The sequence below is a fragment of the Leucopleurus acutus genome, assembly GCF_964270905.1.
Source record: "Leucopleurus acutus genome assembly, chromosome: 19".
NCBI lineage: Eukaryota > Metazoa > Chordata > Mammalia > Artiodactyla > Delphinidae > Leucopleurus > Leucopleurus acutus.
Window position 1 is genome coordinate 23,252,486 of NC_139161.1, and position 26,786 is coordinate 23,279,271.

Genomic DNA, 26,786 nt, shown 5'->3' on the forward strand with positions numbered 1-26,786 from the left:
CCCATTCCTATCCCTAACCTGGGAATGTGAGTCTTGACAAGAAATAGCCCTTCTCTCAGGTTAATTTTAGAGCTGGACTCACTCAAAGGGGAGAGATGAAGCACCAATCAACATCATTCAGTCTCCCCAACCTCAGCCTAAAATAGCCAGGTCACTGAGGCAAAACTGATTTGGGGGCTAAAAGGGTCTGCATCTCAGCCCCAGCTGCCTCCTCTCTCTTGTGTTCTTGCAGCCTCTGACTATACACAGAAGCTCTTGGTGGGGGTGGGGGGAGGATTAGAATTCAGTGAACAGCTGATTTTTAAAAAGAACTAATCAGTTTCAATTTATCAGTAGTTGGTAAATTTTTAATTTAATACATTTATATTTTTTCCTCTGTCATTTTAAAACATTAAAGAAACTGAGTAATTTCAGCTAACATTTAGACTTCTATTTTTAAATGGAAAAAATCAACATAAAAGTGAACCGATTTCAATTATTAACTTAAATTTGTTTCCCTTTGAATTTAGGATAAGAAAAGGTGGGCTGCATTTTACAGGCGTCTAGAGATCTGAATGAAGATTTTTGTGGGGTGTAACTTGCTTTTGTTTTAGGAATAAAGAGTAGTGGACATGCTCCCCAGGGAGAAAACCTGAGAGGTGCTTCTATTAATTCCTAAAGATTTAAATTAAATGAAGCAAACAGCACTTAAAGTTTCTGGGAACTGGAATGCCCTCCCAAGTACCCTCTTCCTTGTTCCCAGATATAACAGAAAAGGTTTCAGGAGAGCGGGGTTCCTATATAGGGAAAGGCCAAGGAACACAACAGCCTTTCTGAGACCATCTTTTAGCCCTTTCAAAAGTACACACACAGCACCAAGAAGAGTCCCCGGGCAACAGACCCACACATTCTCGCCAAGATAATTTTTTTTTTTTCCCCTGGCCTCTTAATTTTCCTCCGAATGTTCTTTGCTCTAGTACAAAGAACATTTGTATTAGCTTGCTTTTCACTTAAGAAATTAGTTCTTGAATACCTACTATGTGGCAGGCAGTTTCCAGTTCACTGGTTTGTTTAAAATTGTTTATGGTCAAGAGCTGACTGAATATTAAGAGTTAGAAACAGGGGGTAGAGTCGGAGGAGGTGTGGGGGGTGGAAGAGAGATATCGCCCACCTTCTTGGAGAGAAAACATTTTTTGTCTGCTCAGCAACTGATGGCTTATGGTATTTTAATTTCTGCAGACCCATGGAAAGAAAAAATATCACAAAAGTAAAAATCCGACAACCACGTGGCTGGCAAGAACAAAACGCGGATTTGGAGGGTGGGTTTTTAAGGTGGTGGAGATGGAGAAACCGAGTTGGAAGCCCTCCCCCACCCCCACCCCCAAGCCCCATTTCTTTTCAGCGCGCGGGGAAAACGGGGAGGGGGACAAAGGTGGAGCGTGCAGTTAACTCCTGACTTTTGAACGGTAGAAAATCTTCTGCCAGAAGGGCGGTGCGCCGAAGTCGGAATCGGCTCACTGACTCTGCAAGCACAAAATAATAACAAGAAAAAAAAAATCTAAGGCATTCATATCGGTGCAGCCAACACGTGTTGCGGAGTCGGCCCGGGCCGCAGGCGACTGAGACAATGGGGTCGGGGACCGGGAAAGGGAGAGTGACCCCCTTCCTCACCTGCCCTCGCAGCACGCGTGCCCGCGACAGAATTATTTCTCCCTCCCTTAGAACCCAGAGCAAAACCCCAGCTTCCGCCCAGTTCGAAGAGACTCTGGTATGACTGGGGGTCCACCCCCGCCCCTCTCCCTGGTTCGCTGGGTAAGGGGGCTCCAGGGTCCCCTGGCCGCGCTCTCCACCACCCGCTGGCGCCATCCCAGCCCCCGCCGCTAGAAACTCGTTGGCCTCGCTCGCCCCTCGGCCTGAGATCCCGGGTGCTCGTGGACCGCACGCCCGGCTCTGCGTAGCGTAGCCGGGACTCCGAAACGCGCGGCCAACTGCCCCCTCCCCCACCGCCGAGACGGGGTGCGACCGCCCACATCTCGCCCCTTGCCCAGTCGGGTCCGTCCCTCGGGTTCCCGGGGCTAGAAGATCCGGAACGAGTTGGTCAAAGGCGAGGGAAGGGACCAGGGCGGATCCACTTCCCCCTCCCCAGGCGGGCGGGGGAGGGGCCGCCGCCCCCTCCTCCGAGCACAGCTCCCGCCCCTCGCTTCCCCGAGCGCCGAGCGGAAATTACCCCCTCCCCCTGCGGGTCTGACCTGGGGACGTGGGCGGGGCTTAGAGCTCGGCCCCCGGCCCTCGGCGCCTCTCCCGCCTTCCCGCCGGGATCCAAATCCCGCACCCCAAACAAAGTTCCGAGACCCGAACCCAGCGCTGGGAAAGCTGCCGTCGCTGTCGCGGGTGGGACGGGGGTAGGGTACTCCACCTGTCTGCCCCCGCGTCAGGGAGGGAGAAAGGGATCATTTAGCTCTCCACCCTGTCACTCCCTGCCTGAGACCTCCCCCTTTGGTTAGCCCGGGTCCGCTCACGCGACCACTCCTCTTCCTTCTCTCCACCCCTCCCTCTCTCTCGGGGTCATCTTGGGCCGGATCCGCGCTTTCCCCCAGGACCACGAGACGTTATAGTTCAACAGCCGAACCCCCGGTATGAACCCCGGGGGAATCCCGAAACATGATTTCCTGTGGATCCCTGGTTTCCAGCCACGATCCCCCGTGTTACCAGCTTCCCAGTCCCGCGCTCGCAGGGCCCCTCGATCCTGTATCCCCCGAGGCGAGGGATTCTCCTAGCGCTGGGGCTGGGAAGGCCGAGACCCCCCCCCCACTTAAAGATGTAGGGGAATAGCGCTTTTCTTTTGAAATCACCGGCTCGCGCGACCCCCTCTTGAAGACCCCAAAGTCCTCGGCTTCTCTTTGTCTCTCTCGGCCGTCCCCCGCCTGTCAGTCGCTAGCAGTTAGCTGGGGTAGGGTGGGCAAACTCCCCCCACTCCCGGCCACTCGAATAAAAAATAACCGCACATTTTATCCAACCCATTAAGAGGTGGGAGATTCTGGGTCGGACCACTCTCCCCCCAGCTAGGGCCCGGGTAGGGGGATGGGTGGGGGGCGGGGCGCCTCCCTAGGGGCCAGATTCTTGCAAGGGGGAGGGGGCAAGCAGAGCTTCGGGAAAACAGCCCCCACCAGCCCAACTTACCCGGGGGGTGAGTTGAGAGGCACCCTCCCCCCGCCCCCGGCCGGGAGTTTGGTGGGCTGGGCCGTGTTGGAGGGCCCAAGGGCCCAGAGGCGTCGGGGGTCTTCCCCTGCAGGGTGGGTGGGGGCTTTCACCACGTGGCTTCGCCTTTTTTTTTTTTTTCCGCTCCATTTTTTTTTTTTCAAGTCGATTTTATTTAGAGGCGGCGCCAGGGCGGCCGCGGAGAAACGTGACACACCAGCCCGCTTGGAGGGGTTTCGGACAGAAGGGAAGGAGCCGCGCCGCGTCGTCCGCCTCCCAGCGCGCCGCGGGCACTTCTCCCGGGCCTCCCCGAACTCTCCCGCGACCTCTGCGCGCCCTCCGGCCGCCTTCCCCTCCTCGGCTCCGGACAACTTCAGGGGTGGGGTGCAAAGAAAGTTTGCGTCTGCTGCCGCCGCCTCCCGCCTCGGCCTAGGAGGCTCGCCGCCCGCGCCCGCCCGCTCGGCCTTGCCCAGGACTGCGTCCTGCCCGAGACCGCCACCATGAACAAGCTGTACATCGGCAATCTCAACGAGAGCGTGACCCCCGCGGACTTGGAGAAAGTGTTTGCGGAGCACAAGATCTCCTACAGCGGCCAGTTCTTGGTCAAGTCCGGCTATGCCTTCGTGGACTGCCCCGACGAACACTGGGCGATGAAGGCCATCGAAACTTTCTCCGGTAAGAGTGCACCCACCTCCCCGGAAAAAGCACCGCGAAATGCCTAAACTACGGGGACCTGCTCCTCTTATTTCCTTGCCCGCCAACTCCTCTCTGCCCCCGGCCTGCGGGGCTTGGCCTCGGTACCGACTCCCATCCACCTTCTCCGACGCCCCCTGCGTCCCCTCGCTGGCCCCTCGCGCGGAAATATCCGTCTTTCCTCGCCCCTTCCTCTTAGCCCGAGATGAAGAGCTGGCGGCTTTAGTGAGGTGATCCTCCTAGCCCCCAACCGACGGGGCGGGAGCCCCTGTTGGCAGGAGTTGGGGGGGGCTCGCCACCGAGGCGAACTCAGTCTGGGCGCCCTACGTCAGTCCCTCGGTGTCCGAGGCTGGACGCCCCCACCCCGTGCGCACCCCCTCGCCTTCCTCCGCCGTAGGCCTTTCCGGGCTGGGAAGGGGTCCCCGCTCCGCTCCCGACCTCCAGGGTTTCCGTGGGGACGGCAGCCTTCGGGCCAGACCTGAGAGGAGCGGGGTCCCGCCTACCGCCCAGGGCCCGGGGCTTGAGCCATTTTGATTTGAAAGTGGGGCGTGAGCGGGGTGGCGCGGCGGCGGCGGCGGCGGCGGGTCGCCATGCTGCTTCCCGAGACGCCCAGGCTGGGCCGAGAGGAGCGCGCGGCGGCCGCCGGGGACCCTCCTCGCGGGGCCCAGCTCCGCTCCCCCGGACCTCGCCTCCCGGCCGGCCCCGACAGGTGACCACCCCGCCGCCCGAAGCCCTTCTCCCTGGTTCGACAGGAAAATAAAGTTTCATTCTGCAGCCCCACCCCCACCCCCCGCCACAGACTTTGGGAGAAACGGGGAGCCCTTTCTCGGCCCCTTCTCCCCACATCTGGGAGCCGTAAAGGCAGCCGGCCCACACGGACGGACGCCCTCGCACCTCCCCCAGATCCGGCTCCCAGAGCCGTCCGCTACTCGGCTACCTCAGTGAGAGAACAAAAAAATTCAGAAAACACGGTAATGAATTTAGAGACTCCACCATTCCCCAGGCGACCTTTTCGCATCCGGCTGCGGAACCCACTACCTGGATTCCTAGGAAGATCTCAAATCCCAGTAACTCCTGAATTACTCTGATTTCTCCTTCCTTTTGCCGCCCCCCCCCCCACGCCGTCCAAGCTCTCATGTTGTCTTTTTCAATTTAATCTTTAGGGAAAGTGGAGCTGCAAGGAAAACGCCTAGAGATTGAACACTCCGTCCCCAAAAAACAAAGGTAGGAAAGAGCTCTTCTCTGGGGAGGGGGTCAGCCTGGGGGCGCTGAGAGGCTGTGTTCAGGGGTCCATAGTGTCTCCAGTGGAAGAAACCCATGACTGGCCTTCCCACCCCCAACTCCGGATGTTGGGGGCAGGGAGGGAAGATTGGCTAAGATCTTGTAATGGGTGGTTTACAGCTTGTAAAAAAAAAAAAAAAAGCTGAGGCTGGGGTGGGCTAGGAGATGGTACTTGGAGAGGTAAAAGCGGGAAAAATCAATAGAGGAGGAACCTTGTTGAGTTTGTTCATGGTGTGTGGGACCATTTTTGTGGGGAAGCTAAAAATCTTTAGAGAGTTGAGACTCATGGACATTCAGCAAGTTTCTAGCAGGACTGTTTTTCCCCCCCTTCCCTCACCATAATTCTTAAGTGGATTGGGAGGGGGTCCCCTTTGACTCCCTAGGGGAAGTGGAATGAATTCCTGCCACCCAAAGAATTCTGTGCTTTATTTATATTTCTGCAACAGGCAAAGACATTATTTTTTCACAGACACCTATCTCTAGTCCCTCCCATCACACATCCTCCCCTCCCGACTGGATTTTGCAAATATGCTTTGGCTGTACTATCCTTTCTGAGCCCCCCACCCCCACTCCTTCAGTCCATTGTTGCAAGGGGACCGACCATCTGGGGTGAGAGCTTTGTGTTCAGGCTGTGAGCTGGGGCTCTTTGGAGGGTCTAGAACTCCCTGGATGAATGGTGTGTGTGTGTGTGTGTGTGTGTGTGTGTGTGTGTGTGTGTGTGTGTGAGAGAGAGAGAGAGAGAGAGAGAGAGAGAGAGAGAGAGAGAGATAGAGAGAGAGAGGGAGAGAGAGAGGGAGAGAGAGAGGGAGAGAGAGAGGGAGAGAGAGAGAGAGTGTGTTCCAATACCTTCCTATCCTCACTTCAGCAAAGGGGGTAACTCTTATCATGTTATCCCCAAAGCTGATTCATGGTTCAGATCTTTCATTGAACTCTGGCTGGGAAGTATAAGGGCAGTCTTTCTGCTTTCTCAGACCTGACTTTAAACATGTTGACAGTGCAGAGTTTTCTCTCATGTTGCAGCCCCCAGTAAGTCTTTGATCTTCTCCTCGCTTTCTCCCCTCATTTCAACTGGAAACTTGCTACATTTTAGAATAGTTCCTGGCCTTTTCTGGGTGGGAAGGTGGAGGTGGGTGGCTGTGTTTTTCTGAAGGCAGTTAAGAGAGTCTAGAAAGTTTAATGTGAGAAAAATCTGTTCCGTGGTTTAGCTTGAGATACTTAAGTAACTTGGAACTATTGTTTCTATAGATGATCAATATGGCTTGTAACTATGTTTATAGAGCTTGTGATGTAACCTCAAGTGCTTGAAATACTTTGTTATTGGAAAGGCAATTAGAGTTAGGAGTAAAGAGACAATAAAATCGGAAGAAAGAAAAAAAGTCTTATTTATTATTTGGAAGCATTTCCTGGAGATGGGAATGAGAGAGCTATGTACACTGACATCAGTAGATCTACTGAGAAGATAGTGGATATTTGACCTGAAAGCTAAGTGTTTGAAACATGTTGATGGACAATAACCAGAATAACTGGAATTCTGAAATATATGGAATTTTTTTCTTTTGCTCTAAAGGATGGTTTAAATTTTAAAGGGAATAAAGTGATAAGCAAGAAAATAGCAAAATGTGATGAAATGGAACGCAAAACATTTATATTTTAATTTTTATGGTGCACAGTGTTTATGGGTCTTTTCCCCTAAGCCATCTGCTTGCTTTAAAGCCATTTTTAGGCTCCTTCTTGTTCCCTCCAAAATGTATTACTGAGGGCTCCTTTGAGTTGGGAAGGGGTGGGGTTTGTGAGGAGTGGGTACAAAATCTTCCCTTCCACACCCATATTCAATCTTTTGTGTATTCTCCCCCCCTTCCTGAAATAATTTTTGAGCACAAACATTGAGTCAGTTGTGTTTTATTTTTTTCTGAGTGGTGGTAAGGCACTTCATTTTTCTAGAATGAATCAATTTTTGAAGTTTTAGGATTTAAAAAAAGAAAGTTTGTTTTCATGAAGTCAGTTTGCTCTCTATCATTTTGTGTTCTTGGAGGAAGCATGTTGTGGTATGTGTTTTTAGTCTGTCTGAAAGTATTTCTTTAGTTGGTTTGTTCCTGGCTTTTTCAATCTCATGATGTATAGAACAGGAACTAGTTAATTAATTATGACTAATATATTTTAAGCAAAATGAACAATGGTGCATATATTTTGTGTGTATATATATATATTGTTTTTACTGTTTAAAATAGAGGAGAACTCTTCTTGATGTACTCAGTTCCAAATGAATTATGACTTTTTAAACATTTCTAAGAGATTCATAAAAACCTGGCAACCTAAATGTTCCTCTTTTTTTTTTTTTTAAGAGGGGGGTTATCAAGAAAATGATAAAATATTTTTTAGCAGTTAACTCTAACTGATTTTGAAGTATTAATATATTTTGTTTTAACCTTGTATCTATTTGCTAAATATAATTTATTCCTTTTTAAGAACTCAAGAGACTGAACTTTAAGTTGAAAAACTGAAAACATTAAGTTGAATTTTTAAAATGGGTGGCGTTAAATTTCTCTGAGATCACCTTCCCAAATACCCTCTTAGTCAGTGTTGGAATTTTGGTCAAGAGTTTCAGCTTATTGTTGAGAATTTGTATATATTCACTGTCAAGTATTAGGACAAAGGAGGAAAACCAAAAGCATTTTAAAGACAGTTGTGGAAAGGATTTGTATGTTTTTTTTGTTTGTTTGTTTTTAAGACACTTGAGTAGTTAAGGTAGAGGGGTATCATGTTAGTGAGGCTTGGGTATTTGGGGAGAAAATTCCTTAAAAGGGAATTAAATTTTTGTTTCATTTGCCACTGTGTGTGCCTTTTTCTAGAGGAATGTGGCCTAAAGATAGCATACCTCCTGTCCACTGGTGTCATCAAAATAAAAGTTGTTGCTGTTAAGAAAAGAAGTGAAGAGATGTACTGCATTTCTCTAGGTGAAATGTGTTCAAGTTAAAGACTTTGATTTCCTTAGGCAGATTAATGGTTGTTTTCTCTGACTTAAAATGAGGTGGGCTAATAACACTTTCCCTTAAATTTCTAAATATCAAAAAGCACACAAAAATTGGTCTCCTAGCCCTATAAGTGTGAGAACTCTCAGAAGAGAAGTATTCAAACTTAATTCTGATTTTATGGTTTAATTTTCTGAAGTTAGTTGCTTTAAAAATCTCTGCAAAGGGATGTCTCGTAAGTGGCAAAAATATTTTTAAGTGATTTGCGGAGACTCTGAAGAAATAATTGGATCACTAAATGTTTTCAAAACAGACAAAAATTTTGCCTTCAGAAATGGGTTTGCCTTTAAGGAAAATTGTTCTTATGGGCTGAAAATTAATTATGAGGGTTGTTAAGAAACAAGGGAATGTCTTTAAAAAACAACTGTAAAGGAGGACAAGTACTAGGGTGGGAGTACTTGCAGGCACTTTTGCCTTAGTGGTTATGGTTAAAAGATACGTCTGACCAGATAATCAACTAGTAAGTTTAAAGTAGAAACGGTTTGTGACACTTTTAGTAAAAAGGTTTTCTTACTAATATCAAGTTTTTGAGTTTTAAATAAGTTGATTCTTAATTTTTCTGTGTTCTTTGGAGGAAAGGTGGAAATCAATTCACTTTACCCATTTTAATTTTCACCTAGAAAATAAATGTTTACAAATTCATAAATTAAGTTTTTTTCACTGCTAGAGAAATCTTTAACTTGTTATTTAGTGCTCAGTATTTCAAGGTGACTTTCCTAAAGACAGTGGTATATGATTATCCTCTGGAAGAGTTGTAGGTTTCCAGAACACTTTATTTTCTAACCCAAAGTAGAAAGATGAAATTTTACTCCAGTGGTTTCCCAGATGGAGAACTTTTGAGTAAAGAGGGGGAAGAATTGTAATTCCCATCACTAATTTATTCAAAGTATAGTTAGCTGTTTCAAATGTAAAGTTTTAATGGCATAGATTTTGCTGGAACAAGAGCAAAACATTCTTTCTTGTAATTATGTTTTAGAGACAAAATACATGACATTCCCATTGGAAGAATCTTGATTCAAAGGTCCAGAGCTTCTCATCTTTCTAAATTACCTTAATATATGTTATTTGAATCATATTTTATGTGTTTGGGTACTTTTAAGGCTTATTTTTTGAGCTTATTTATTCTATAATGTGTAACAGCCAGTTGACAAAGATACCATTGAGATTGGCTAGTGAGTAGAAAATTTTAAAACATTAAAATTTTAGTTAAGTGAAAAGAGGGAGACCTAAGTGCTATTTGTAGACGTCTAAGGGTTTTTGTGTTGAAGAGATATGTATTGGTTGTACCTGTGTTGGTTTTCGTGTGTGTGGGGGGGTGGTAGTGTTGGTGATGTTGTTATTAGAATAAATGTATGAAGCAAAGGCGTTTGAAGAACAGACATTTTGCCAGCTGTTAGAATTTAAATTCAGTCTTGTTCGCTCCCCATCCTCTTAAAAGATTCTTAAAATGTGGCTAATGCCTTCCAGAAAGTGCAGCTTAGATTTTGGGATGGGAGTGTTTGGGAGAGAAAAGAGGAGGAGGAAAAAAGCAGCAGGGGAGACTGGAAAAATCAGACGAGTTAGTCCTGGGTTGGAAATTCCAGACGGGGAGAAAAAAAAGAGAGAGAGAGGGAGAGAGAGAGACAGAGAGAGAGAGAGAGAAAGGGAGAGAGACAGAGAGAGAGAAAGGGTGAGAGACAGAGAGAGAGAGAGAGAGGGAGGGAGGGAGAGGGAGGGAGAGGGAGGGAGATGGGGGTTGGGGTGGATTTGCCCGCTTCCCTTTTAAAGAGGAGCGGCTAGAGGCGCACAGCGACCCACGGGAGAGGGGGTCGCAGACACCAGGTTTGGAAGACGGGTGGTAGATTCAGCCCAGGGCAAGGCGATTTTTGCTTTCGGAGTTGCCTGCCTTCCCTTCGCTTTTTCAAAAAACAGAGAAAGTCGCGGCGGCGCTGGAGGCGCTTCCTGGAGAGCCCGCGCCGGCCCCGCTGCCCTTCCCCGCCCGCCGTAGACCAAGCCCAGCCCCGGCCTCGCAATCTCTGCCCGCTCCGCGCAGGGGCCCTCGCCTGCCTTTGAACCAGCCCCTGCCCGGGAACATCCGCAGGCCTGGGTCTCCGACGAGGGCTTCCTTTCCCAGGGTCCCGAGACCCCTGGCTGCGGCGCGCCGGCCCACAGCCTCGCCTTCGTCCTGGGAGCCCCCAGATCCCAAACCTCGCCGCGGCTTCCCCAGCCTTCCCCACCGGGAGAGGTCCCAGGCCCCGCGGTGCAGACCTTCCAGCGCCCGCGCTGTCTCAAGCCCTTTACATTCTAAGGCAAAAGCTAAAGGCTGGAGGGTGATTGTGGAGTGAAGAGTCAGGGGAGGGAGGAAAAGAGCAGGTCAGGGGAAAGTGAGAGGATGGAGAGGTGGAGAGAAAATGGAAGTCCATGTTAACTGTTGCCCTCTCCCAGGAGCTGAGGCCCCTTGGCCATGGGGCATAGAACCTTGGAGAGTTAACAGCGTCGCATAATCTGTAATCTTCAGTAGATAGACTGTGTGTCCCCATGTTCCAAAGGCTGACTGAAACAATAACAAAGGGAGTAATAGTAACCAGAGGTTCTATGATGGGTTTTATTTATGTTGTAAAAGATTGACAACAGGTCTTCCATTTGGCCACTGGTGAGGCTTTGAAGATCTTTCTCAGGGTCTCAGTCAGTGTTTGACTCCATGTTAATGTCAAATTTGCATAATACCATTTCCACCTGGGCCCAGTCCACACCTTTTTAAATGTCTGTCAAAACAAATAAGAAAAGGTCTCTCCTCAAAAAACGTGGAATCAAAATGTATGCTTTTTTGGTTATTGATAAAAGTTTGATTTAGCTAGAAAATGATCAACCAGGAGAGTGCCTGTGACAACACAAACCGTTTCAAGGGCGCATCGCCAGCAGGGACATGTCCAGTCCCCAGTTTGTTAACTGCATTCTAGTAGAAGAACTTGAGTTTGTTCAAAGGGGGCTCTGTACTTTTTAGTGGGTCCAAGGGGTCATCCTAGTGTTGAACAAGCAGAGCCAGCTTTGTAAGACCTGCTTCTCCTTCGCAGCCAGTAGGTTTGCAATAAATAGTCATGGAATGAAGGAACAACAGGCTGGAACAAGCTTTCACCCTAAACGCAGACTGCTGAAATCAAACGTGTGTTGATAATGGGTAAATCACAGGAGAAAAGTAGGTCTGGACCTCATCATTTTAATATAGTTGGAGAAAACCTGATTGCGAAACACTGAAATGTAACTGTATACAGAACAAACACCACCAGAAATGCAGTCCTAGTGCAGAAGTCCAGGCTTCCAGGATTTGACGTTCTGGTCGTGTGGCAGAGAGCAGAGAGCATGGCGAGCCCACCAGTAAACTGCTTTTGTATGAAAAACAGAGCAAGCAGCTGGATGAGTAAAAGAAGTTTTGACTGGATTGTCCAGATATTTTCAACACCCCTAGGACAAGTCTGATTATTAGACAAGTGGCATTTTGGTGGCTAAAGGCGTATAAGTGACCCATCAGGATGGGTGGGAATTTTGGCCATAGTTTAGGGGGAAGTTTGTGGAGATGGGAGAAGTGGAGGATCTCTCTTCATTTTCTCTTTCCATCTCCAATGTATCTGTTTTGTGGATTCCAGTCAGTCCTTTCACCGTTTCCTTAGGAAAAGTGGGTTAAGGAAGGCTTCAATTTTTATTCATTTTGCGTTAGTTTCAGTTAAAAAATTAGTCCTTCATCCAGATGTTTTGGCCACCTGAAATGGAAAATGTTAAGTCTAAGTGAGGTGTGATTGCATAGTTTAGTTGATTGGATATAGTTAGAATCTTTAAGAGGAGAAATCGGAGAATTTAGAAATTTTTAAAAAAATTGTCTTGTGTAAAGGTTGTTTGTGGAGTCTGAGTTCTTTGGCCACAGGAGCAGGGAGGACAGGAATCATTTGCAGAATTCTTGAGGCTCAAGGAGGGAGGAAGCTCTATTATTAGGTCAGAGTCTCATGACCTACCCTAGGTCCCTCACTCAATCCTACAGGAGTGTGGAGGAAAGGTCTCTCCAGGAGAGCTCAGTGCTCAAAAACAAGAGTTTTGGAGTCAGGCAATGACTGGGAAACTGGAAAAGTTACTTAATCTTCTTGAGCTGTCATTGCCTTAACTGTAAGCTGGTGCTATTACACATTAGCTATTATTTGTTTCCCATGTGGATCTGTGTCTCCTGTCTTTGGACTGTGTGTAACAGCTTGGCCATATATCTAAGGCAACAGGTACGGTGTTCAGGTACACTTCTGTGAATATGGCGTGTAGTTTATGTGGAACGATGATGGATAGGCATGTTGAGGGGGATTGGTGTGCAGGATGCTTTTGATCACCTGTGTGCTGAAAGGAAAGGCCACCTTTTGGGAGAAGGAGGTGAAGCTCATCAGGGCAACCCTCAAGAGCCCCTTACCACTGTCTCTTAACCATCCTCTTAGGAGAATGGAGCATACATTGCAACGTTGATGCCCTCAACCTGGGCCAGGTTCCTCGCTGAAATTTCACACTTTTGGTGCTCCTGTCAAAAGTGCATGTAGGATAGGACTTTGATGAGAGGAGAACTATCCTAATTCTGCAGATGAGGTGTTGTAAGAATTCAGGATGAAGGGGACTGTGTAAGTCCTTTTGGGGGTCTGAGGAAGAAGAAATGGGCAGCTTCCCCTATCTGGTAGGAGGTGGGCATGTTTGTCTTGAAGTTCCCTTCTTGCTTAAGCTGACAAAGTAGGCATTCAGGAGTTGGGGACCCTTGGATGGCGGAGGAAGTGACTGCCATGGCTCCCCTTCCCGTGCCTCTTAGATAGCAAAGCCACAGTGGTCTCAGTTTCTCTACCTGGTCTGGAAACAGTCCCCAAAGGGGTGCTCAGGACCCACTTTGATGTCCACTTGCTTTTTTCAGCCCTCCCTGCCCCAAAGGTACAAACTCACAAACCCACAGACTTATAGCCCCTTTCCACATCTCAGTCCAGGGAATGAAGGTTGAATCTTCTCTTACTGGGGTGGGGAGAAGGGCTTCCAATCCAGATGTGGTTTTAGGCCATTTAACAGGCTTGTGACTTTATTCAGTTACTATAAAGGGTTTTACAATTAGTTTATGCGGAATGATGTGTGTTGCCTCTTTTCTGGAGTGGCATTTGGGATTGCTTGGGGCTTGTCACCTTTCCATCAGGTACTCTGAGGAGGAGAAAATGGGGGGAGAGAGGAACTGGAGTGGTGCTGTTGGGTGGAGTAAGCTTGGTGAGGCTATCTATTCAGAGTTAGACGTATTTATGCCACTTCCTCCTCCAGGTCTCTGAGTTGCTTGGGAGGAGAAGTCCAACTGTAATAGAGAGCAGTTGCTTTGGCAGGATTTGGAGACAGAACCCTAAATTAAAGGGCAAAGATGATCCTTCACAGACGTGGCTGTTGGTGGCTGCAGCCAGTGTGTTCTGAGCGAGGATGAGATGTAAATAGGATGTTGGCTGCGGAGACGGCAGGGTTAAGAAGAACAGTCTCTTCACTTTTCTAGAGTGTCCACTCCAGCAACCTTTTATTTAATGTAGAAGGGAAAATCTAGCTGACTGAAGTTATTTTATATAGAGAGGTTTCCTCCCAACGTTTATTACCATTTGATTCAAAGCCGCTTCTGCTGACTTTTTAGAATAGAGTGGAGTGATATCTCTCCAGAATAAGCTGTGGGAGGCAAGAGGTGGAATAAAATGATCTTCATGAACCTCATAATCTCACAGATCTCTCGGATCATCTTTCTTTCACTTTCCCACCCTTGCCCCTGACCATCTTGAGTAGTTTCCTTTAAACTTTTTTTTTTTTGCGGGGGTGGGGGGCATGCCTTGCGGCATGGGGGAGCTTAGTTCCCCGACCAGGGATCGAACCCCTGCCCCTTGCATTGGAAGTGCAGAGTTCTAACCACTGGACCGCCAGGGAATTCCCTACACTTCTAACTAGAAGAGGAATGATGCCTGTCTAGGCCCGAGTTCCTTTGTTCTCCTCTTCAGAACATCACATGGTCAGCCACTTTAGCCTGGGTGTGTGGGGCTCTTGCCAGTCAGTCATTAGCCATTTTTTGGAGATGGAGTGGGGTGTTTTTTAAAAATATATATTTACAACTAAATCATGCAAGAGAATATTTAACATGGTATAGACATTTGATAGCTTGCATATTGCTCCAAAGCTTGGTACTTCTAATCATGCATTCATTCACACACGTATGCGTGCACCCACTTATTTTTATCTATTCAGAGTCTCCTATTTATTTATTTTTAATAAATGTATTTATTTATTTATTTTTGGCTGTGTTGGGTCTTCGTTGCTGCGGGCGGGCTTTCTCTAGTTGCAGCGAGTGGGGACTACTCTTTGTTGTGGTGCCCGGGCTTCTCATTGCGGTGGCCTCTCTTTTTGCGGAGCACGGGCTCTAGGCGCAAGGGCTTCAGTACTTGTGGCACGTGGGCTCAGTAGTTGTGGCGCGCGGGCTTAGTTGCTCCGCGGCATGTGGGATCTTCCCTGACCAGGGCTCGAACCTGTGTCCCCTGTATTGGCAGGCGGATTCTTAACCACTGTGCCACCAGAGAAGCCCCAGAGTCTGCTACTGACATGCCCTCTGCCAGGTTATAGAAATATAATGAAGAACAAACAAAAGACCTTGGTCTTTACAGTGGAGATGGCAAAGAAATACAATTTATCGGGTCATTTTTCTCCAGAAGCTTTTAGGTTTCCACCTCTATCCTTTTTTATTTTTTGATTCTTTATTTTGCTAAGCTGAATGTCACAGCCAAAAAATAACCCACCTAAATTTAAAATTAAATTTTTATATTAAAAATTAATATGAAATAATTAAAATAATTTTACATAGTAAAATACACATAACATAAAATTTACCATTTTTAAGTGTACAGGTCGGGTGTATTACGAACATTCACAGTGGTGTGCAACCATCCTCTCCGTTCGTCTCTAGAACTCTTTTCATCTTGCAAGATTGAAACTTTACCCAGTAAACAGTAACACCCCATTCCCGCCTCCCTCTGGCCATATTTAAAGATCACCAATTTTGTTTCTTACATGGTGGCCACCTCCTCATTCTGTATAAAATGGGGGTCTTTGCCTGACCCCTCTCCTGAATTAAACATTTGATTATTTATTGGGTTTTTATTTAGCATTATTGGGTCTTTTTCAGGGCAGGGAAGGGGGAGACATAGGGAGGAGGAGCTGCACAAAAGAGGTGCAAGATAAAATTCCTGCCCTCCAGTGTTTTCACTTTAGATCCAGGAAAAGCTGTGGGACAGCAGAGGCTAAGAGACTGCAATGAGAGGCACACAACCTCAGGAACTAACAGGAGGTAGGCTTTGAGTGAGCTTAAGCTGTGTTTTTGGAGGACAGGCAGAAAAAATAGGAGTGGATTCAGGAGAGCACTGTGGACAGGCAGGGAGATGTTTGTGGGAAGACAACTCTTCTGGAAGAGAGGGATGGCATCCTAGTGGGGAGAGGCCCCCAGGTAAGTATGGCAGATGTCCGTAATTTCCCTTATTGAGCATCTTCTTTTCTCTAGAGCTCTGTGTGACGTGCTGTGGGTCAAAAGACGAGTTCCTTCTGCCATAATAGGGAGCACAGGGCTTCCCTGGTGGAGCAGTGGTTAAGAATCCGCCTGCCAATGCAGGGGACACGGGTTCGAGCCCTGGTCTGGGAAGATCCCACATGCCGTGGAGCAGCTAGGCCTGTGGGCCACAACTACTGAGCCTGCGCTCTAGAGCCCGTGAGTCACAAGTACTGAGCCCACGTGCGGCAACTACTGAAGCCCTCTCACCTAGAGTTCGTGCTCTGCAACAGAAGCCACCGACCGCAATGAGGAGCTCATGCACCGCAACTAGAGAAAGCCCACGTGCAGCAACAAAGACCCAACGCAGCCAAAAATAAATAAATATTTTAAAAATGCTTTAAAAAAAATAATAGGGAGCGTTTATTGAGTATCTATCTATTCAGAGCTAGGCACTGTTCCTTCATTGAATCCTAAGAACGCTGCAGGCATTAGTCTTCATTCCACAGAAGAAGAAGCTGGAACTCTGAGTGGTTATGGTAACTTAGCCAAGGTCATACCTTGAATACTGGTGCTGGGTTTCAAACCCAGGCCTTTCTACCTTCAAGGCCGAGCTCTCTTAGAAGGTGGGAATCGCTTATCCTCTAACATTCAGAGAAGTTGAATGTTTTGCAGGGGAGAGCATAAGGCTAGCAAATAAAAACATGCCCAACATTAACTTCTCCCTGCTCTGAGCCTCCTTCCTCCGTAGGTGTTTCATACTCGCCTTGCATTATTTTTCCTCTCACCATTGGGATGTTCAGGCAATCTTGAATGGTTGAAGAAAACTAAGAACATTCTCCCCTTGTCTGGGCAGCTATCATGGGAGATGGGAATTCTGCTTTTAGTGAAAAACCACGGAAAGGGGGCTGAATGAAGTGGAGAAGGACTTGAGTGGTTTAGGATTCAGGTGTCAACCTCAGTTTGCCCTTCTGCCAGATGTGTGCACACTGTGGGATCTGGGGCCAGTATCTTCCTGGGCCTCCTGTCCTCATATGAAGCCTCCCCATCTCCATGAACCCCGCAAAAAAAAGCTGGTAGCTATTTTGAGTTCTAAGAGCTTCCATCCTTTGGCATTCCTCTAGGTGCCAGGGCTGGCGCTTTGGGCTAATATTTTTTTTTTTCCCCTTCCCCTTTCCTTTTGTTTGGGTTCAAACCTGGGGAAAATGAGAGGTTGGGGGGAAGGGCACAGGGATCGAGTGGCTTCCCCTCCCATCCCCCCTCCTCCTAGCAGGAAGGGACAAAGAGTTGACCTTTGTTACAAGCCTGCAGAATCATAATTCATAGCTCATACATGCTTTTGAGGAGCGAGAACCCAGTTACCTTTCCCTGAGGAGCAGGAGCCGGCTTCATGGTGTGGTGACAGTGGCTGGCTAGTGTCACCTTGGGACTAGGCACTTAACCTCTCTGAGCTTCTTTCTGAATTGCAGAATGGAAATAAAAATATTCTCAACCTTCTGTGGTTTAGAGGCTCAAATCAACCTGTGTTCTAGGCTCATAGGAGAGTGTGGATTGTAAACCTTAAAGTACTGTGTAAACGTGAGTTATTAATAAGACTATCAGTAATTGATGACACCCCAAGAGGGCAGACAAAAGAAGGTCATTCGCATCCCCAGACAAATGCCCTACTCTGCATGGAGGTGTGACTCTTCGATTATAAATTTTCTGTAGCGGCTCCCAGAACGCCCTGGGAGAGGAGGGTCTTTTTTTCGAGGCCCGGAAGGCGTCTTGGTTCCGCGCCCCCAGCCCACCCCACTCCCAGGCCTCAGTTCCTGCCTTCTCAGTGGGAGGCCTCCCGCCCGGGTCCTGCCTCCTCCCACAGCCCAGCCGAGGTCTCCAAGGAATGCCGCCTCCCGGGCCATTTTCTCCCCTTCTGCTTCTGCGGCCCCACTTCCAGCCCCCTCCCAGCCCCCTGCCCCCAGCCGGTTCCCACTTAAATGCTTGCAGGCCTGTTCGCAGGCGGGAAGCCCCCTCCCCCACAGGACCACCTCAGTCAGCCCTGACCACGGGGAGGTCGGGTCTGGATTTACTAAAGGACCCCGGAGGGGGAGCCTGCCCCTCGCTGGCTGCCTGGCTCACTGATGGGGTCGGGTTTCGGCCGGTGGCTCTGGAGAGAGAGAGACAAAGGGCAAAGTCCTGGTCCCCACCCCCACCCGGCAGCCCCCGGCGCGTGTCCCCTCCCCCTCCGGGCCCTGCGCGCGTAGCCCAGGGCCCCCTGGGCCGGGTGGGACGGGCTGGGGAGAGTCGGGACGCCGAGGGGGTTCTGGCGGCAGAACGTTCTAGACCGCCGGGCCCCGCAGCAGAGGGGGCCCCCGGGGACATCCTCTGTCCCCCTCCTTGTGCTCTGCCGACTCAGCCCACCCAGCGGCCGGGGTGCGGGGCCGAGCGTTCAGCTTCCCCTGGGTGAGGTGAGAGGGGCTGGGGGAAGGGGCCGGCCCACGTGGGGCACAGGCCCGGCGACGCCAGCCCGGCCGCTCAGCTGCTCGGCCCTTCTCAATTGCCCGTTCATGAGGACTCCCCTCCTCCCCCCCAGCTGCTGCCAGCCCTCCCCCACTCTCAGCTGCTGCCGCCCTTCCCCGGCACCTCTTTCTCAATTTGCCCTGCCCGCGCCTGCTTTCCGCCGGCCTCCTGAAAGGCCGTGTTCGCCGTCCCTTGGGCTGTTAGAGACCTTGCCCCTGCTCCCCCCAGGATGGATGAGAACCGTCTCGAATGGTGCTGTCGTGACGCCCTGGCAGAGGCTGGGGCTGGGGAGAAAGACCTCTACAGAGAGGGCATTTTGCTCCCGCACAAGCGAGGGCAGAACTCAGGGTAGGTGTCCATGTCAGAAGAGAGTTATTCTGATGAAGACCTACACGCTGGAAAAAAACAAACAGCAGCTTCCTGAAGTTTTCGGCCACCAACAGGTCTGTGTTGGCAGCCGTGGAGAGGAGACAAGGATTCGATGAGGTTGTTAAACCTCCTGTTGGAGGGTCACACCAGAGCGCCTTTCCACTAGTAGGGTGAATTCGTATTTTTCAACGTATGCTGGCATGCATTCTCATCCTTTAGCAGGAACACTAACGATTCCGAGAAGTACCCAAACTCCACTAGGGTCTTTCTCAGTGCAAATTGTGAGTTGCAGAAAACTGATTTCTCTTGAGTTTGGTCTAGTATCCTTTTCTTTGCTTCTCTGCCTCCAAATCCTAGCCTGGAGCTGTGCTTCCAAGCTTGCCGGTCCCTCCTGAGGAGAGAGCCTCTTGCTCCATTTCCGAGGCATGCCCCGCAGGGCTTTCCTCCGGGTGTCAGCTCCACCCTCAGCCAGGTCTCTGGGCCCCAGAGTGCCAGACCTTTTGTCTCTTAAGCTTTCTGGAGAGATGCTGACATCTCCACTGGGGGGTGAGCTAAACCAACGTCTCTAGTGAGGCTGGGGCAGGAAGTGGTCTTTCTAGGCTCCCTCCACCTTACCCTCTGTCAGAGCAAATTAACACCCGCGCCGCTGCCCCCCCCCCCCACCCCCCGAAGAAGATCCTGGAAATGCTTCCCACTGCTAGCCAGAGAAGGCAGGTGAGCAGTGTCCCCAGTGGTTAATTTCTTATCCACACCATCGCTGCCTGCACCAACAGGGTTGCACTGTTTACACTGGGTCACCTCTCCTGTTTGTCTCCATGCATGAGGTTGAATCTGATGGCTTCATCACACCTCGCACTTCACACTGTGTAGGGCCCAGGAGGCCAGCTCTGGCTCTAGGAGCCCCTCAGGTGAAAGAGCACGGTTCTAGGCAGAGAGAGCCCGGTGGAGGGAGGGAGTGGCAGTTGGCCCAGGCCGACTTGGAATTTGACTGGAAAGAGCTCCACTGTCTCAGCTTCTGTTTTGGCTTCCTCTGGCACTGCCTAGATGGGCAAGAAAAAAAACCGTGAGCTCTCTCTAGGCAAACGGTGTATTTCCGAGATGAGTGAATTGAGCAAAGGATTTATTCCTCTTCTGCTTGCTTTCCGACATCGGGTGGCGCCTCCCACCGGCCTCTCACCTTTGCAGCCCTGCTTATCCCAAACCAACGTGAAATTTTTCAAGACAGAATTTTTGGTGACTACACTTTTTCCCTGCTAACAAATCTCTCTGACAGTCATCCAGCCGTATTATAGTACAGTTAGCTCTTCTGCAAGTTAAATCCTGTGCCCAAATTGGAGCTGCATGCAGTAAAAACCAGTTGGCATGCACTTAGCCATACAGGATATGGGCATTTTTCCTGCTGCTGACATCGGGGCTATACAACTTCTGCTGTGTTAACACTTCTTGTCAGAGAGAAAGGAGCGAAGTTTGGTGAGATGAGCATAAACCAGCCTGGGAGGAGGCTGGTATAAGCTCATCATAAACCAGGTAGGACTAGAGCTCAGCATAAACCAGCTGAGCTCCAGTCCTACCTCAGAGTTGCCAAGTCTCTTTCCTTTTCCTGAGCCTCAGTTTCTCCATCTATGAAACGAAGGTGACTATTTAAGACCCTCTCAGACCTCGGTGTATGAATCTTATTCCCTCAATGTAGGAATCTGATTTTCTTCAATTGGAACTTCCGATTGCCAGGTTAATGGGGTGTGTGTGTCCTTGGTCATGTAAGAGGCCTAGCGAATCCCCCTCTTCTTCCCTGACTCCAGGTAGGCCAAGAGCACATTAAACACAGTACAAGAGCCTGCCAGAGAGGGAATATCGTCCATCCCAGAGTTCCTCCCCGAGATTTGCTTTTCCCTCCTATCAGAATTAGGTCAGGAGCACATGTGGGACAGTGTGTGTGTGCCTCATACCTTTAAAAGACCATGTTCGTGGGACCACAGATACATTCCAGTGGTGTCCCTGCTTTCCGGCTCCTCCCCCCAATACTTTGACCCCTTGGTGGTGGCATCTGCCCTGCTTGGTCCTGCACCTTCCAGTAGGTCAGTGTTTTCCTTTCCAGCCCCTACCTTGCTGGTCAACCCACCCGACTGCCTGCCTGTCTGGCTGCCCTGCCTCTGGATCAGCCTGGCACGGAGCCCTGGGCATTGGGCCAGCTCCTCCTCCCCTCCCCAGCCTGGCCCGCTTTCTCAGCTACTGCCATGCTTGGAGCGTGCCAGGTCCGCCCCCTTCAGAAGCTTTCCTAGACAATTATTTTTTTCTCCACCTCTCCACTCTACAGGGATAAGGAGGCAGGGTGGGGAGGAAGGACTAGGTCATTGGTGATCTTATGGAAAGGGCAGAGGTTGGCACGTTAGAACATCTTTTATGTGTGATTTCCAGCTGGGGGAAAAAAACTGGGATGGGAGCCAGCTTGGGGGGGGGCGGTGCTTATTCTCCGGTTTCAGCTGCATGGGACTCTTGTTGAGGAGTCAACAAGATCACCCACTTCTTTTCTTTGGCTGCACTGCGTAGCACCCGGAACTTCCCCGACCTGGGATCGAACCCACACCCCCTGCAGTGGAAGCATGGAATCTTAACCACTGGACCACCAGGGAAGTCCCAGGATCACCCACTTCTGAAAGGGTACTGTGGCCAGCCCACCTCCCCAACCCACTTAACCTTGTCTGTTCTCTTCTCCCATCCCAAACCAAACTGAGGGGAATTCCCTGGCAGTCCCGTGGTTAGGACTCCTCGCCTGCACTGCAGGGGCGTGGGTTCGATCCCTGGTCGGGGAACTAAGATCCTGCAAGCCCCGCAACATGGCCAAAAGAAAAAACAAAACAAAACAACAACAACAACAACAAAAAACCAAACTGGGGTCCCCTGCTGGACTGTAAACTCCTGAGAGCAGGAGCCTTACCTGGCTTCTTCATCCCTCCATGCTGTGTACTGCAGCGTAGTGCCTTGCACTGTCCAGTAGAAATGTGAGGCAAGCCACGTATGCAAGTGTAAATCTTCTAATAGCCACATTAAAAAAGAAAAAAGTGAAATTAATGTAGAAGATTAATTCAAAATTACTTTTAAAGTTAATTCAAAAGGTTATTAGTTCAATATGGAATCAATATAAACGATTAATGAGATCGTTTACTTTTGGGGGGGCTACTAAGTCTTAGGAACCCAGTGTGTATTTTATTTTACTGTTAGAGCCTGTCCCAATTCATATGCTAAATTTTCATTGGAAACAGTTGATCTGTATTTAGAGTTCATAAAATATACAGAAGAAAAAGTTACATTATACAAACATTTTAATTTTAAGAAAAAATTCAGTTGCTGCTTTGAAGTGCTCAGTAGCTTACACGTGACTAGACTAATGGCTACTGTAGTGTGGACAACACAGGCCCAGTGCCTAGTAGGTGGCAAGAAAATCTGGAATGATTCCACGTCAGCTGGACACCAGAAACCTTGGGGGAGTGGTGGTGACCTTCTTGACTGCCGATCAGAATGGAAAGAGCATGGTGTTACTGCAAGTTTGAAAAATCTTAGTTGCTCACTCTTAAAATTGCCAGGTAATAACCCCAACTCCGTCCCCAGTCAAGCTTAGCTTTCTAATTGCCTTGGGCTAGTTTCTTCCCACACTTTCGAGGAGATGTCTGCAGGCTGGAGTGAATTTTGCATTTTTCTGGTGGAGAGTGTTCTTAGCTTTTATCATATTTCCTAATGGGAACCTAGTCTCCAGGAGAAAAAAAGGGGGTTAAGAACCACTTAGGCAGACCATTAAGGCACAGAAAATCACTCTAATGAAGAAAGTGTATCACTGTAGGTGGACAGGGTTGATCTCTGTCTGGGGACACAAGATCCAGTAAAATGGACTAATCCTAATCCTTTGGTCCCTGATGTGAGAGAAACTGAGGTCTAGGGAGTTGAAGGCCTAACTTGCCCTAGAGCAAGCAGACTGCTAGTCAGAGAATCACGGCCCGGGGGAGGGGTGGAGGTAAAGGGTCTAATCTGGAGATCCTGGTTTAATCCTAGTTCTCTGGAGAGATGAAAGTCCAGGTTTGACTCTGATAGTGGCCTCTGGGGGTTGAGGCCCCAAGCCTGAAAAGATTTCCAAAACCTACTATTGCCTCTGTCCTCACAACTGGTCTGCCCCACCCTGGTTTAAAGGAACGCTTCCCTCTCGGGCAGGGTGAGGCCCACGAGCGTGATCAAGACAGCACGCTACCCTCTGGGAATGGGGGTGGAAAGAGGAAGGAGCTGGTTTGCAAAGGTTTAGAAAAAGAAGACTCCCTGGGGCAGTTTTTAGCTGTCCTCCGGAAGACCTGAAGACTGTTCCCAGGGTGCATTCCGTCCAGGTGTGCATTCTGTCATATGGGGACCCCCCTTCTGAAAAGTGTCCCATCTATGCATCTGTTCCGCTCTCCTCTGGACCTGAGGCCCATTCTCCCTGCCCTCAGCCGGCTCCTCACCAGGGCCTGGGTTCTTGCTAATAAAAATAAAAGAGGAAAACCTCATTGGCTTAGACCCATTCATTTTGAATCTGTGATGACTTTAAAATAGGGTGAGCTAGAATTATCTTTTTATTTTTATTTATTTATTTTTACTGGAGTATGGTTGCTTTACAATGTTGTGTTAGCTTCCACTGCACAACAAAATGAATCAGACACACACACACAGATAGCCCCTCCCTTTTGGACTTCCCTCCCACCTAGGCGACCACAGTGCATTAGGTAGAGTTCCCTGTGCTATAAAGTACGTTCCCATCAGTTGTCCATTTTATACATAGTATCAATAATGTATATGTGTCAATCCCAGTCTCCCAGTTCCTCCCACCCCACCCCTTTCCCCCTTGGTATCCATACATTTGTTCTCTACATCTGTGTCTCTGTTTCTGCTTTGCAAATAAGATCATCTATACCATTTTTCTAGATTCCACATATATGCGTTGATATACGATATTTGCTTTTCTCTTTCTGACTTCACTCTGTATGACACTCTAGGTCCATCCACATCTCTACAAATGACCCAATTCCATTCCTCTTTATGGCTTAGTAATATTCCATTGTATATAAGTACCACATCTTCTCAGAATTATCTTTTTATTTAAAGTTTTTTGTTATGGAAAAAAAAACTTTGAAATATGGAAAGGATAATTAAATAATTCCACCATGTACTCATCACCTAGCTTTAAAAATTACCAAATCATATCCAATCTGTATTAATTTTCCCCCTAATTACTTTATTTGTTTTTTTTTTTTTTTTCTTTTTTTGCAGTAGGCGGGCCTCTCACTGTTGTGGCCTCTCCCGTTGCGGAGCACAGGCTCCGGACACGCAGGCTCAGCTCCCATGGCTCACGGGCCCAGCCGCTCCGCGGCATGTGGGATCTTCCCGGACCGGAGCACGAACTCGTGTCCCCTGCATTGGCAGGCGGACTCTCAACCACTGCGCCACCAGGGAAGCCCCCCCCAATTACTTTAAAGCAAGTCCTAGACATGACATTTTATCTGTAACTATTTCAGTATGTATTTCTAGAAATCAGTATGATTTTATTTTATTTTTTGGCCGTGCCGCACGGCTTGTGGGATCTTAGTTCCCTGACCAGGGATTGAACCTGCGCCCTCGACCGCTGGACTGCCAGGGAATTACCTGATTTTAAAATATTAACAATATTATCAAATGTCTAGTCAGTGTTCAATAAGCACAGAATCACTTTTCCACTAACAATGGAAGTATGCGTCTTAAGGAGTTATAGGTGGGATGTTTCGACTTATTGGAGAGCAGCACCCACTCAGCAGGCCTGCTCTTCACTCTGTTGTGTGAAGTCTGAGTATTTTAAACTCGTTCTCAAGCCAAAACCTGAATATATTTTGGTGAAGGCTTTTGTTTCCTTTCTGCCATCGTCAAGGCAGCGCAGGGGACTGTGCAAAGAGCCTGGAACCAGACAGTCTTTGGGTTCAAATACTGGCTCTGGCTCTTAGAACCTGTGTGACTTGGCAGATACTCAAGCCCTCAATCTCAGGACCCCAGTCTGTAAAGGGGAGCCGTGGTTATCGTGCTCATGGGTAGTGGGAGGCTTATAGGAGGCGCTGAATCTGAGCCTGGCATCTGGTAAGCACTCCTCGCATGTTAGCTTCTTCCTTACTGAACTGTTTTCCTTCCCATTCAGTCTAAGTCAATGACATTTCTCTGAAAAGGTGAAAAGGACGAGAGCTTCCTGCCCAGGGAGCACTCCCAGCCATCCTTCCGGGTGCCTCTAGCTCCTGTGCTTCCTGAATCTCTTGTTTTCCTACTTAACTCCTTACGACGCTGCTGCCCAGATTCTCTCTCCCTCCGTTCTCTCCTGGAATCTCCCCTGGGCTTGAATGGTCACTCAGTCCCTGTGGCCCTGGTGTCCCCTGCTTGTCCCCAGCAACATTAGAAGGGAGCATCCTTTGTGATTGCTCTGTATCTGGGGAGCTGCCCCAGGACCTGGTAACTGCCCTGCTGGTCAGGGCAGGCAGAGAGGGTAAGAAGCCTCCGGGTATCAGCCACTGGGGAAATCGTTTGACTGGCGCAACCATTGCCTTCATTGCCAGGGGCTGGAGGCTTCATTCTTTCACTCAACAGGTTTATCAGCTCCAGGGTGGGGGTGGTGGCTCCTGAACCTCTGGGAGTTCCCTTGCTTTTCTAAACAACGGGTGCTAGAGTTGAGGGTCCTGCGCAGAGTGCAGCGCCCTATTGCCTGTAGGGCAAAGGCTCCCCTGGAGCCTGGTGGAAGCCCGTCCTCAGGAGTGCTGGAGTGGGGCCCTTCGGTTGTCACGGAAGGTGGGAGAGCGGGGGCTCTCTCTAGGCTGTGATATCTCCTGCTATTTCCCCACCAGTGCAGAAGCCTAACCATTTCACTATCACAGGTAGTGGCTCCTGGGGACTGGGACTGAGCACCACGGCCTGGCAGGCACACCCCCGCCCCCGCAGCCCGCCTGCTTTAAGCCCTCACAAAAGCCCTGTCAGCTTTCCACGGGAAAGTAAGGTACTGAGCAAAGAAGTAAGCAGTTAGGGTCTCTTAGCTTCCATGCTGAACCCCCAAGCCCTCAGCACACTGCCCCGGCCCAGTATGAGCTAGGCATCCAGAAATACCTGTAGGGTGAGTGAGTTACCCATGGGCTCCTGGAAGGGAGTACTGGGTCCAGTTCTCAGCATGGTCACATGTTATTTGGGCCAGAAAGAAATTAGGTAGCACCACACTTAACACAAACCAGGCCAACGGCTTAAAAGACAAAGGTTCTTCTTGGTCTCTGTGTTTTTGTCAGGGTTGGGGGCTTTGCTGGCCAGGTTTGCAGGCCTCAAGGGGCCTGGCACGGGTTCCCAGGATTGGGTGTGTGTGCCCTGGAGGGGTGGGTGAGTCCCTGCCTGTTGGGGGTGGGGGAGGGTTGCCAGGATGTCTTGTCTTCCATTGGTTGGGTGTCCCTGCCCTCCTCCCCCTCCTGGAACATTCCAGACATTCCAGACTGCCATTGCTTTCAGGATATGGATTAACATCCCAAACTGATTTGATTTCACCTCCCCATCCCCTCCCAATTCCTCCCTACCCTGAAGAGGAAGCCCTTAAAACTGGGAGTTTGAAGTAGGAAGAGGGTATTTTTGACCCTTGACCTGAGATTAGAGTAATCTATAGGACCATCTTGAAAGAGGGCTCTTCAAACTTGAACTTTTGCAGGGGACTGCTTTAAGCTCTTACTGATTGGAACTCCAGGCAGGCATCGCCCATCTCCTTGCAGTCCTTCCAGAAGCCTCTGCTTGAGGGAGGTCCTCCCTCAGCTTAGGTAACCCCCGTCACTAGCATTAAGGTAGATCAGTATTCTCAGTCTTCCGACGGTATAATCATCTCTTCAGTTCACCAAGAGTTTGATTTTCCTCATGAGAGGGCCCCTGCGTTTTCTTTGCCCATTTCATCACGAAATGTGTTGTGTATGGGTAATCCTGTACGCCATGTCATGCAGATGCCATGAGGCTCCTCCCTCTTGGCCAGTGAATTGGATCCCAAGAAGCCGGCCCGGTGTGGGACCCGAGGACCTGGAACTGGACTTGTTTCTGACCCTTGTTCTTTTGTCCTCCTATAATCTAACCTCCTTAGATCAGGTTCATGAACCAACCAAAGTAGAAAACCGTGGACATAGATTCTCCAACACTTATGCTACATTTCCACTTCCCTT

General features: G+C 49.1%; 1 protein-coding gene across 4 annotated transcripts in view; it reads left to right on the forward strand.

The window, feature by feature from the left end:
- Positions 1-3,677: 3,677 nt before the first annotated feature.
- Positions 3,678-26,786, forward strand: part of IGF2BP1 (insulin like growth factor 2 mRNA binding protein 1) — a gene marked incomplete at both ends in the record, with an annotated part of 38,391 nt that continues 15,282 nt past the window's right edge. For all 4 annotated transcript variants that reach the window (XM_082860232.1, XM_082860233.1, XM_082860234.1 and 1 more), the window contains 2 exons: positions 3,678-3,852; positions 5,034-5,094. In XM_082860232.1, the coding sequence (XP_082716358.1) occupies positions 3,678-3,852; positions 5,034-5,094 (236 nt within the window). The remainder of the gene's footprint in view (positions 3,853-5,033; positions 5,095-26,786) is intronic.